We start from the raw sequence: 12,261 nt of genomic DNA, 5'->3' as shown, positions 1-12,261 counted from the left end.
ATTCGATTTTTAAAATTCGACTCAAATCCTCATAATCTCGGGGACGGATAATGGGGATAAGGGAGGTTTTAAATTATATTGGCCATTGTTGGAAGATTTATCATTTGAAAAAAATTATATATTTATCTTTATATGTTTATCTTATTGTGATTTTAATCATATACTATTCAATTTTTGTTTTAATATTTTTTTTTTCAATTTTAGTTATTTTTCTAACGTGACTGATGTAACACCAATACGACGTTGACTTGTATAGTGTCACTTACGTTTTCGCAACCGAACCGATGATCAAACCGGTCTACCTTATAAAAAAATTCAACCGATCGGACCATTCAATCGGATGGTCATACCGGAAAATTGTTATCTTATTTAAAATAATAATATAATATAGTAAACGAAAATATTTTAAGTTCTAAAAATAATAAATATAAATATAAATAATAAAAAATAGAGAGTTGATATTTACACTTCATTTATTGTATTTGCACTTTATTTGTGAATAATTTGACACATAATTTACACATGAAATGAAGTGTAGTTATCTTAAAATGGAGTGTAAATATCGACTCTTTATTTTTAACAAAGTTTAAAATCCAAATAATCATAGATATAACTAAAACTGAAATTTTTTTATAAAAATAATATAATAAAATAATCAAATTTTAAAAAAATGGTGAACATATTCACTGGTTCTGATCGGTTTAACCAAAAAAACGATTTTTAGATTAGTTCGGATCAGACATATGACCGATTTTTGGTTGAATCAACCTGTCCAATTTTTAAAACAATGAGTTCAGCATCGGATTTACAATGAAAAAGAACTAAAATTATCGAAAATCGAAAAAATACAAAACTAAAACACAAATTTGATTGCATGGAAAATAAAAAGGTAATGCAAAGAAGCAAATATATCCTCACGTTATAAAAAAAAATAACTATATTTATCAAAAAATTAAATTTAAAATCCATAAAATTATAAAACCAATGGGCCGAGGTTCGAAACCCCGGCCCTTACAAAATCTATATATACGTATATATTTTGATATTTTGTTAAATTTATTCACTAAGGTAAGAATCCCGCAGGAGAGCATAAGCATACACCTAATAATTCACCTACATTCAGAAAACCACAAACCCTAGCCCCTCACATCTCACTGATCTGCGGATAAAATCTTTAATGGGTTCCAAGAGGCCCGATTTCGGTGATGGCGCGAGCCCTGGGTGCGCTATTTTTCTTTTATTGACGTATTTAATGTAATTTGTAACCATCACTAAAGATTCGTGGGTTTGAATGTTTTTATTTTCAGGAAGATCTTCATCGGTGGTCTGTCGAGAGAAACTACTTTAGGTTTGAATTTATTTTAATCCGTTTTCCATTATTTTTTTCCGATTACTTGTGAATTTTCTGTTACATAGATGCTTGATTTGATTTCACAGACACATTCGTTAAGTACTTCGGAAAGTATGGAGAGATAACGGATTCAGTGATAATGAAAGATCGCTTTACTGGTCGACCCAGGGGGTTTGGCTTCATAACTTATGCAGACCCAGCTGTTGTAGACACCGTTATTGCTGAAACCCACATCATCAATGGGAAACAGGTAATATTTTTTTTTTTACATTGAACTTGCACGAGAAGTTGTTGAATGGTTGCTTAGTTCTTGAGCATTTCATTGAAAAAGTATGCGCTCACTCTTGCTGTGACCGAAACCTTCAGAATGAAAAGTTACTCCAATTTATTTTTTTTAAAAAGCAATCAGCCCTCCCACCAAAAAAGCTCCATGCAAATTTTACATCTATTGAGTTCAATCTGCTTCTCGCTTAAGTTGAGATCTCAGAGTTACTTTATGCACTGCTAAAGCTTTCTTTTTGTTGCTGACGTCAATTTTAATTTGGTTGATTGTGTATTGTGTTGATTGGTATATGCCAAGTGTTGAATAATCAACTTATATTAGCTCCTTTGTGCTTTCCACTATCTGCTTGTGATGGAATTCTCATGCACTGATACATTATGACCAGGTTGAGATCAAAAGAACTATTCCAAAAGGATCTGGTGATTCTAAAGATTTCAAAACTAAAAAGATATTTGTTGGCGGGATTCCCACAACTGTAACTGAAGGTGCATATGGGATATTATGTGATAGCTTTTTTAGTTTTGTGTTTGTATATAGACTACTTTGGTTGCTAACCGTTTTTATTCTATGATTTATTCGATGCTCGTGATTTTCTTTGTACTTAGAGGAGTTAAAGAGTTTCTTTTCCAAGTATGGAGAGGTTGTGGAGCATGAGATTATAAGGGATCACGTGTCCAAGAGGTCTCGGGGATTTGGATTTGTTGTGTTTGACAATGAACACGTTGTAGACAGTCTACTGGCTAATGGAAATATGATTGATATGTCAGGCACTCAGGTGAGTTTCTTGTTATGGTTTACCCCTGCTAGTGGCTGTACTTCAATAACTGGACTTCTCTTAGAACATATCTTTCTTTACTGGTGCGATGTTGAAAGTATTTTAGTGGGCAAATCATATTAATATAGTTATTTCAATCACATATTGTTAGATTACCATGGTTGATTCAGGTATTAGGTTCCAAACTCACCTTGTAATTTAAGTGTTAGCTGACAAAATATGCAGGTGGAAGTTCTAGGTTAACTTGCTTCTTTGTTGTAGGTTGAGGTCAAGAAAGCTGAACCAAAGAAACCCTCAAACCCAACTCCTGCTTCAGGATATGGTAGTCATTCTAGGGGTCGTGGCAACTATGGGGATAGTTATGGTAATTTTGATTATGAAATCGGTGATTTTGGTCCTCCTTCCTATAGGTCAGCGGGATCAGGATTCGGTGGTAGGTTTGATGAATATGGTGGATATGGCGGTGGAAGTGAATTTGGCGGTCGATATGGGGATTATGGGAGTACCGAATTTGGCTATCGGGGTGATGGCTCCCTTGGCTACTCTAGTCGTTTTGGTTCTTATGGTGGAGGCTTTGGCGGGGTATATGGTGGAGGTTTAGGTGGCTATGGCCGAGGAAGTGGTTATGGTAGTTATGGTGGGGCAGGCCCTGGTTCTGGTTATGATTCAGGCCCTGGTGCTGGTTATGGTGGAGCAGGAGGGTATTATGGAGGCAGGTCAGGTTATGGTGGCGGTAGTCGTTACCATCCTTATGCCAGGTAGATGTTGCCCTAAGCATCCTCTAGTTCTCTCATGTCTGCTTCATATGGCTCAGAATCTACTAGATTTCCAAGGACTAGCAAGGAGAACATATAGAGGAAGATTGATAAGAAGATCCCTAGCTCTTTACTTTTTTGTTTCTTATTCCATATATGCTTTAGTTTGGTTGTGCTTGAACCGTTTGGATTAGATACCATGTTGAGATATTATTTGAGCTGTTATGTATGAATTTTATCTAGTTGTACGACTAAGTGTAGATTGCTCCTCTCCATTGCAAGGTCTTTTCCGTCTAGATCATTTGTTATATAGAAATATGCACAATCTGCAAAAGCAATTCGTAAGGCAGTTATCATCACCCAAGGCCCTTCAATTTTGCTCAACTATGAAACCGGTCTGCCCTTATTGTTGAGATGACCTCAACTAGTTATAGTCCGAGTTTTGTGCTCCCAATAAAACCAACCGGTTGTTTTAGTCAATATAAGATAGATCAAGTCAAATATAGCTTCGCTTGTTTTAGATTCGATCTTAGACAGATAGTTTGATTAGTTGGCATGGCATTCTCTGCTAAGATTCTTGAGTACTGTCGATGGAGTTCTGTTCAGCAAGACGAAATTGGTGAGCAACAGCGAGCTTCAATTTGCGAAAAAACCTATATATCCGCGGGTCTTCAGGTTTTTGGAATTTTTGATGGCTTATGTGGTGGTAGATTTCGCATTATCTTGGTATGCAGTGTCATACGCTTGTGCCCGTGAGTGGACTTGATTTTTTTTCCTTTTATTCTCCCAGTTAGAAATTGACCATCTTCCATTTCCCTTGCAAACTTGGTCGTTTTCAAATGTTGTCAAAATAGTTTATCAAGTCCGACGTCATTGTTTTGGATACTTGCCGAATTTGTGGAATCTGATTTGTGTCGGTACAACATATTCGCCCTCGCCCACAAAAAAATTTCATTCAATTTTATGCACTGTATATATTAATTGCTGGTCTTTCAAGTGGAATTATCACTCAAAATCTACCGATGTAAGCTTGTAGATCAACTATGGGTCGGTGTTTAGTTTAATTTTTTGAAAGAAATGCGTATGTATTTTGAAGACAAATTATGAGAATTTTCTGCAACTATGATGTGAATCAACAAGTGCTGTTACATCTTGCGGATCTCATTAACTTGGAAATGTTTGAGTAAAAGCGGTTGATGTTATTTTTCCATTCATTCATTTACACAAGAATTTTTTGATATTGTCTTACATGTTATAATTTTGTTAAATGAATTTCTGATCCAACCTATATCATAAAAAATATAAATTTTTATGTCAAATTATTATTATATTTAATGATACTTATGGACCATGTTAATTCGTTTCACGGGTAAAAATTAATGAAATCGTCTGACAAGAAATATACTTTTTGTTTAATACCTCTCACATTTTTTAGCCAATTTAGAAAATTAAAATATTTGCTTTTAGATTTTAGAAATAATATAACAGTATTTGAATGTTAACATATGTATATTTAAATAACCCAAAAATTTATGTGAGGTCGTCTTAAAGATTAATTTTGTTAGATGGATTTTTAATCTGATTGGATTCACGAAAAATAGTACTCTTGAGATCAAAAGCATTATTTTTCACTATAAATATTGATCGGGTCAATTTTTCTTACATATTTATTTCTGTGAGGACTATGTCTCTTTTGAGATGATCTCACGAATCTTTATCTGTGAGACGGGTCAACTTTATCGATATTCACAATAAAAAGTAACACGCTTAGCATAAAAATTATTTTTTTTCATGGATGACTCAAATAAGAGATCTGTCTCACAAAATACAACTCGTGAGATCGTCTCATCAAAGTTTTTGTCTTTTGTGAGATCATGTAACAAAAGATCTAATCAATAACATAAAATCCTATGAGACTGTCTCACATATCAATTTTTGAGACATATTTATGATCTGATTCAATTAATGAAAAAGTATAGTATTTTGTACTCGTCTCAAAAAATTATATTCATTTAATAATATTATACACACACATATTGTTCAAGACAGCTTCCTCAATTAAAACATACATCAAGAACCAGAATTTTCACACAAGATAAAGTTTACAAGTACACAAGATATCGGCCACGACCCATCGCATAAATCCAGCAGCGAATTTGTACGTAATTGCTGCCTTTATTCCATTAGCTTCAATCACACACTTTTGAAATATTTATATATATATTTTTGTTTCAAACCAATATATTTATATAATCACTTCTCTCTGGACATAAATATATATGTATATGTGTGTGCGTCGAATCGATCAGAATTTGCAAGGATTGCAGGAGCAATTGGGTCCACATTTGCAAGCGTTCCCTCCTTCTGCGCCAAAGCTTTTGTCAGATACCTCAAAGAACATAAAGAATATATTAGATCATCTTGTCACCTAAATTGTATTATAGTTTACTAAGATTGTGTTAGCATCGAAGGATTTGAAGGAATCTGTTGTTTCAATTTGGTTTATCCAAGTATATTTTTATACTTCAATTTCTTTCTTGAATCTAGTCATTTCAAATACTTTGATTTGGAATTCTACTTCATATCTATCGATCCAAGCATCTAGCTTACATTTTTACGGATGTCACCCCTTCGATAAAGAGCGCCGTTGTGGTCTTCTCCACATCTGGGTACATGCCACAGCTGGAAATATATATAGATCGATCAAGAAAAAGTTATTAGAAGTAATTTCGATTTCGATAATTAAATTAAAATACATATTGCAATGAAAGGGAGTGCAATCTTTCGTTACCCACAGCCGCTGCCACACTCGCTGCCAGAACCACAGCTACAATTTCCTCCACGGCCAGACATTTTCTAAATGACTTTATGAAACTTTTGTTACTGTATATTATATGAAATTTTATTGATGTTGCTGCTCTTATTGTACAAGCGGTTGCTCCCATTTAAACGGATCTCCTGTCCGACTTGATCTATGAAAAATATTATTTTATGTCAAAAATATTGTTTTCACTCTGGATATAAATCACATCGACTACTCAACAACAGTGTGATATTATTAATAAATCACAAAATTTCTTATATACTATATACCTAAAATTTGCTAACAAATTTTTTTTAACATATTTGCTTAAAAAAATAGAAATAAAGAATGTGAGCTGTATCCTACTTAGTTTCAGAAAAACTGCGACCTATATATGCTCCTCGTATATACATGAAACGTAGTTTGCCTTCAAAAACACACAAGTTCTTCCACGAGGTCATCAAAAATCATGTCCTCCAGTTCAAGCCCAATACACTCGCTCTCGAACTGAAGATTCATCCACCTGTAGTCGTCCTTCAAGTCCCGAACCATGATACTATCTAACGATTGCATCTCATCCATCGTCAGATTCAGTAATTTACTTATTCTCGTGCTCACCTCGTCGACTATATGGTTTCCTTCTGGAAATGGTCGAACGTGGCAACTCGACGACAAGGGTTTAGGATAATATGGAAGGGAAACATCATATGTTTCAACTAACGTTTCATTAACCAAATCAAAGAGCATCTGATGTTGCCAACATAAGATGCAGAAATCTTGCCAACTGGTTAACTGATCGTGCTCATGTGGCCACAAGGCTTCTACATCCTCGAATATTTGTGGGCTCAGTGGCTGGTCTGATGCGTGCCACGCTCTTTCAGATGCGTCTTTTGCCATGCCAGATTGATCAAGAATAAGCCTCACATAACCTGAGTCCGTGGCGTGCCCAGCACTTTCGACAAACTTGTCTGTTCATTAAAAAAAAAAACAATTCCCGTTGAAAATCGGTTCGATACAGAGACCAACGAAGGTTAGATAAGGTAGAATTATATTGTTAGAAATTTAATGTAACAATGAACTCAATTTGATCTATCTATAAAATAAATATAAGATTAAAAATTGATATGGAGAAATATAAAAGTAGAGACGAATTCCAACCTTTAACCAGCATTAATATTCAATTTATGTACTCAATAATTGCATTGATTTAGGCATAATTATTTATAGATATTCTCTTGCCATCGTAACAAGAATTAGATTCGGCAAATCTATATACATATACATATATATATATATATATATAAAAGATATGGTAAATCAAATTTCAAAATATTTATCATCTTAATCTAGTTAGATATTACTCTCGATTTCTTAATCCAGATATTATCCGAGATGTTACTCTTGATTTAAATCCTTTTACATATGAAATTGTCTCCCATATTTAAGATAAATTCTAACCAGAACCATATGAAGGTCAGGGATTAATGTATAGATTTTACCGAAAAAATAGAGAATCTGAACAATACCTCCATAAATTTTAAGCTGTTCGGAAGCAGATAATTTTTCTTGCGAAATGGTGTACAAGTCTGAAATCGAGCAAGGATCAGAGCCATCGACATTCTCTGGGACACAAAAGAAATCATCGCTCTTCTGTTTCAGTGCTTCCTCTTTGAAATCTTCCCATTTTTCACTACTTTCATCAATAGCATCCAAATTTAAACCTGAATCGTTGTCCATTCTTTGCATATCGTCCACAGATTCTGTTTTCCATTCGTCTGTCTCCAACAAATCAAGTGGCTCCTTCTCTGAATCTCTTGCAACTTGTCTGACTACCTTTTCTTTGTCTCCCACAACATCTTGACGAAAACTATCATTTTTTGCTATCCCGAATGAGCCATTTCCAAAAGCATCATCACCAGCTACCCCGAGATTTAAATTCGAATAAAAAGAATCAGCATTTTGACAGGGAGTGGGAGCGTATCCATCTTGAATACATCGAAGCATGTCCATTTTCGTTCGTTAACCTCAAGCTCCTACAGGGATTCAACTTGGCATCTGTTCCATAACTGTTCTCGAACAACCGAGCATATTTATCAAGTGATTCGTTTAGAGAAGAACTTCTGCTGTGGGAATAGATCCTTGTAGTATTTTCACCAATTCTGCCAATTCTTTTTTCTCCATTTATATCAACAGCGCCTTTTATGATATCTGAAGGTGCCATCCATTCATTTCTTTGTTGTATTTTCCCTTCTATCAGTGAATCTTCGTCGCTTTCGTCTGAACTAGCTAATTTTTGTTCTCGACTAACAGCTTGCAAATTTTCTCCTTTACGGAACGACCAAATTTCCTTCTGCTTGTCTGCAAGTTTACTGGGCTTAAACTTAAGTCTCTGAGAAAAATTAAGATAAGGGAAAGATCTCGATTTGCTTAACTTTAACTTTCCATTCGAAGCGAGACCATCATGGGAGAAACGAGTGACGCTTTCATCGGAAATTTGCAAATTTCTTACAAACAATTCCTTGTCAATCTTAAGTATGTCCAACAAATCAGTCTTCTCCAACGAACCAATGTTTGCAGGACTAAAGATGTCGGATTCTCCTCCACTTGCCTCATTCGAGTCAGCAGGCTTAGTTTGAGTTGTATCCACTGATCGAGGGGCCAAGTTCTCTACTTTACTGGGAATGAAAATGATCGGATTTTTCCAGTCTGTGCAGATTTTACTGATGCTATCATCAAGAGATTCCAGATGGTGGATGGAATAAGTTCTCTGTAATCTTGATTTGAACAAGAAGCTTTCTTTGGTTTGTGCGTTGCTGCTTTCCTTGTACATCTCTTCTGCATTCAATGCTTTTATGCGTGATTTGAGAGACCGTTTGCTGTTTGCATGAGCTCTTTTCGTTTTCTGATCACGCAAATGGATATAATATATCAGTCTCGGATTCAACCAAACTGTTAGGAAATTCACGTTGTTACAAGTTAAAAACACAGGAACTCACAAGAAATGGACTCTGTTTTTCATCCCATAGCTTTTCAACTTCGCAAGGATCGTGAGGATGCAAGTTCATTTTGGGACTCCAATCTCCTACAAACACATAAAACCAATAGGAAAATGAAAATCTGAGATCATAAACTTACACTCAAAAACAGTTAATGTTGAGGAGCAACACTTGTTTTCAATACTCTGTGTTGTTATTTAATGTCACACAACAAATAAAAATGACAATTACACTGTTGTAAAATCTAAAAAAACTGGATAATTGAACTATTACTATCAACTACAACTTTTCATTAACGCTCAGGCTCACATGTTTTTAGAAACATTGCTTTTACACCGGTGCAACCAGAAGATGTTAAAGCTTTCTCCGAAAGGGAAATTGAATTCTAGGCCTACTGTTACTCCTGTGAGTGCTTTTGATTTATACCTGTTTGGCCTGCGTATTTATTATGGTGGGTCAGATTCCTGGTGTTGGAATGCCAATGATGATAGTCGAGGACGTTGATTAAGCCCGAAATGCAACCCGGCTGCTTATGATCTTGTCCATCGCCTATGTGTTTCGTCCAAAATTGCCTTCCCATCTTACGAATCCTCCTTTATAAAAACTTGGGGGGTTATTCAACTGTTTGAATCTCGTTCAACCCAACCTGATTAAATAAACATTCGACAAACATAATAGTTAATACTTTGTAAAACCACAAATCTGACTGTTCTCACAGATTATAGGAAAAATAAGTAATAGGAATTGTTTGTATCTTTTTTATCCTTCAAACCATGATGTTTGAAAATTCTAATATGAACGGGCAGCAAACACCACAAACTAACGATCACACACAGAAACAAGGTTGCCTATAAAGGTTACAACTACGAAATTATTCTTCATGGCTTCGAGTTGTGGATTAAAAAACAGCCTTGTTATCGAATCTCTTCTGCTTGATGAAAAAGAGAAGAAGATGATGAAAAGGAAAGAAACAGAGCTCAAGCAAATTACCCAAGAACATATTTTTAATATGTTAGGAACAGAAAGTCCAACAAAAAAACAGGGAGCGGGAAAGTTTTAGAAATCGGAGATAACACGAAGATTATGAAACGCAGAGAAAAGTTTATAACCTTTTGGACAGAGAACTGCGGGAATTTATGAGCTATTGCGGCTGAGTAATATATAAGTTGGAGGGAGAACAGAGGCTCCGATACCAAAGGTAGAACAGCAACTACCTGTTCTACCTAAAATATATATATATGTTTATAGCAAAATCATAATTGGTTTATAGATATTAATGTAACTCATATGTATTAAACATTTCTGAAATAAACAAACAGAAGAAAGAAAGAAAAGGGTAGAGTTGTGTATCACTCTCTGCTTTGGAAAACGACCTGAAATCAGCCGCCAAACCTTAACCGGTCAACGCTTCCCACCTTTCTTTATTCTTATTTTTTTATGTAGTCTTTCTCGTTTTTGTTTTGTTTTTATTTCCTAATAAATATATTTGACCATATTTCTCATATTCTTAGAAAAAAAATATGAGAATAGAAATAAAATCAACTTGGAAGACCAAGCTAACTAACTTTGTTAGGTTGATTAAATCATATTATTAACCAATAAATAATTTTGAAACTACAAATTAAGCAACAACACGGGATGCCAAGAGTTTTTCTAAATAAATACTTGCAATGACAAAATTTTGTGTGAGACGGTCTCACAGATCGTATTTTGTAAGACGAATATCTTGTTTGGGTCATTCAAGAAAAAATATTACTTTTTATGCTAAGAGTATTACTTTTTATTGTGAATATCGGTAGAGTTGACACGCCTCACATATAAAAATTCGTAAAAATATCTCACAAAAAATCTATTCAATTGCAATGACAAGTAGATGGCCAACTCGCTAGCTACGAGGAAAAGAATACGTAGGATGTTCGAAATTAGGAAGGAGTCAGACTAACTACCGTTAGTTGCGTACCTTTGTTTATGGCTTTTATTGAGCTCAACAAAGGAGGCATAAGATTTTGTGTAATATCTGACATAGTTTTGAAGTACAACACATGTAACTTATAATTATATATTTAATATGAATATACCGTGCTCCTAATCTAGTCAAATAAAATTATAGAATTTAAATAAATGTATGGACGGATGATTGAGTTGATGACATATATTAGTATTCGACTTATGGTTATGTTCGATTTTCTTTATCATCACTTTTTTCAGACGAGTTTATTACATAGGACTTACATTTTATTGTGTTGACCCAACACATAGTAAATGTAGTAATTGTGGGTTATCACGTCATTAACATGATATAAATTTAGACACATATCAATTATATCCCGTCTCTAGTAACTAGCAACCAATTTTTTTTTGGTACTGCCAAAATTGGACGTTAATCAAGTGAATTTCTTGTATGGTTTATGGTACACAATTGACAAATCAAAATTTGAAATTAGCATTTAAATATAAATAAATGATTTAGTTGAGTTCTGATTGTTAGTACAACAACAAAATGAGAGTTGAGCCCTCGTATGATATATTATCACATATCCAAATTATTTTAGGCCCGTGGATCGGGCTTGTGCTAGTACGAAATAATCTCTAATGACTATAATTATAAAACTATCAAATAAAATAGGTAATTATTATTCGAATTGATTGTCTATCTTAAAATTAGATGGTATTTAATTAGTGGTAATTAATGTTATATATATATATATATATATATATATATATATATATATATATATATATATATATATATATATATATAATTACAGCTTTAATATGTTGCACGCTCATCGTACATACTTATATAGACACACAACACACACATATATACATGGTCGTAAGAGTCAATTCAATTTAGTAGTCAAACTCATTGGACCGTTGACGAAGGAAAAAAAGAATATTCGGACTTCCTAGAAACTAAACTTTTTTTATTAAGAGTAAAAATTTACGATAAAAAATAAAAAATTTAAAACTTATAAAATATACTAGACTACACACTTTATAAAATTTTGTCTACTCGATTATGTGTTTTCTTCACAAATTGAGAGACCTGTTTATAGAATATTTTTGGAAATAATCCAGAAATAAATACATCATTACATACATCATCATATACTAATTTTCGATATTTACAACTCATATTTTCAACACTTCTATGGTTTTCTTTTTTTTAACGATATATTACTATTAATTATGAAGGGAACTATTAAATTGATTTCATGCTTATCATATTAATAGTATGTATTATTACGAGATAATGACAATTTGAATTTTCAAAATGACAAATTTATATTTTTTT

At 33.7% G+C, this 12,261-nt stretch overlaps 1 protein-coding gene, 1 long non-coding RNA gene and 1 pseudogene across 2 annotated transcripts; 1 reads left to right on the top strand and 2 right to left on the bottom strand.

Annotated features, from left to right (window-relative positions):
- Window positions 1–1,068: 1,068 nt before the first annotated feature.
- LOC142549387 (heterogeneous nuclear ribonucleoprotein 1-like) lies at window positions 1,069–3,460 on the top strand. Its single transcript, XM_075658316.1, has 6 exons — window positions 1,069–1,221; window positions 1,308–1,348; window positions 1,438–1,601; window positions 2,020–2,119; window positions 2,240–2,409; window positions 2,671–3,460. The coding sequence occupies exons 1-6, from the start codon at window positions 1,178–1,180 to the stop codon at window positions 3,169–3,171; spliced, it is 1,020 nt and encodes a 339-aa protein (XP_075514431.1). The 5' UTR covers window positions 1,069–1,177; the 3' UTR covers window positions 3,172–3,460.
- Window positions 3,461–5,198: 1,738 nt separating this feature from the next.
- LOC142519731 (uncharacterized) lies at window positions 5,199–6,077 on the bottom strand. Its single transcript, XR_012813798.1, has 2 exons — window positions 5,956–6,077; window positions 5,199–5,846 (listed from the first exon to the last, which is right to left on the bottom strand). It is a non-coding gene; the product is annotated as an uncharacterized LOC142519731 (long non-coding RNA).
- A 150-nt stretch (window positions 6,078–6,227) lies between these two features.
- LOC142549379 (uncharacterized) lies at window positions 6,228–10,327 on the bottom strand (annotated as a pseudogene).
- Window positions 10,328–12,261: the final 1,934 nt, after the last annotated feature.

This window comes from Primulina tabacum, chromosome 1 (genome assembly GCF_025594145.1).
Source record: "Primulina tabacum isolate GXHZ01 chromosome 1, ASM2559414v2, whole genome shotgun sequence".
Lineage (NCBI taxonomy): Eukaryota > Viridiplantae > Streptophyta > Magnoliopsida > Lamiales > Gesneriaceae > Primulina > Primulina tabacum.
The sequence above is the reverse complement of the archived record's forward strand: the minus strand, read 5'-3'. Positions and strand labels throughout refer to the sequence as shown.

Coding starts and splice junctions, on each gene's coding strand:
- LOC142549387 (XM_075658316.1), top strand. CDS start 1,178: ATGGGTTCCAAGAGGCCCGATTTCGGTGATGGCGCGAGCCCTGG. Junction 1,222..1,307: donor GGTGATGGCGCGAGCCCTGG/GTGCGCTATTTT, acceptor TTTTATTTTCAG/GAAGATCTTCATCGGTGGTC. Junction 2,410..2,670: donor TTGATATGTCAGGCACTCAG/GTGAGTTTCTTG, acceptor TCTTTGTTGTAG/GTTGAGGTCAAGAAAGCTGA.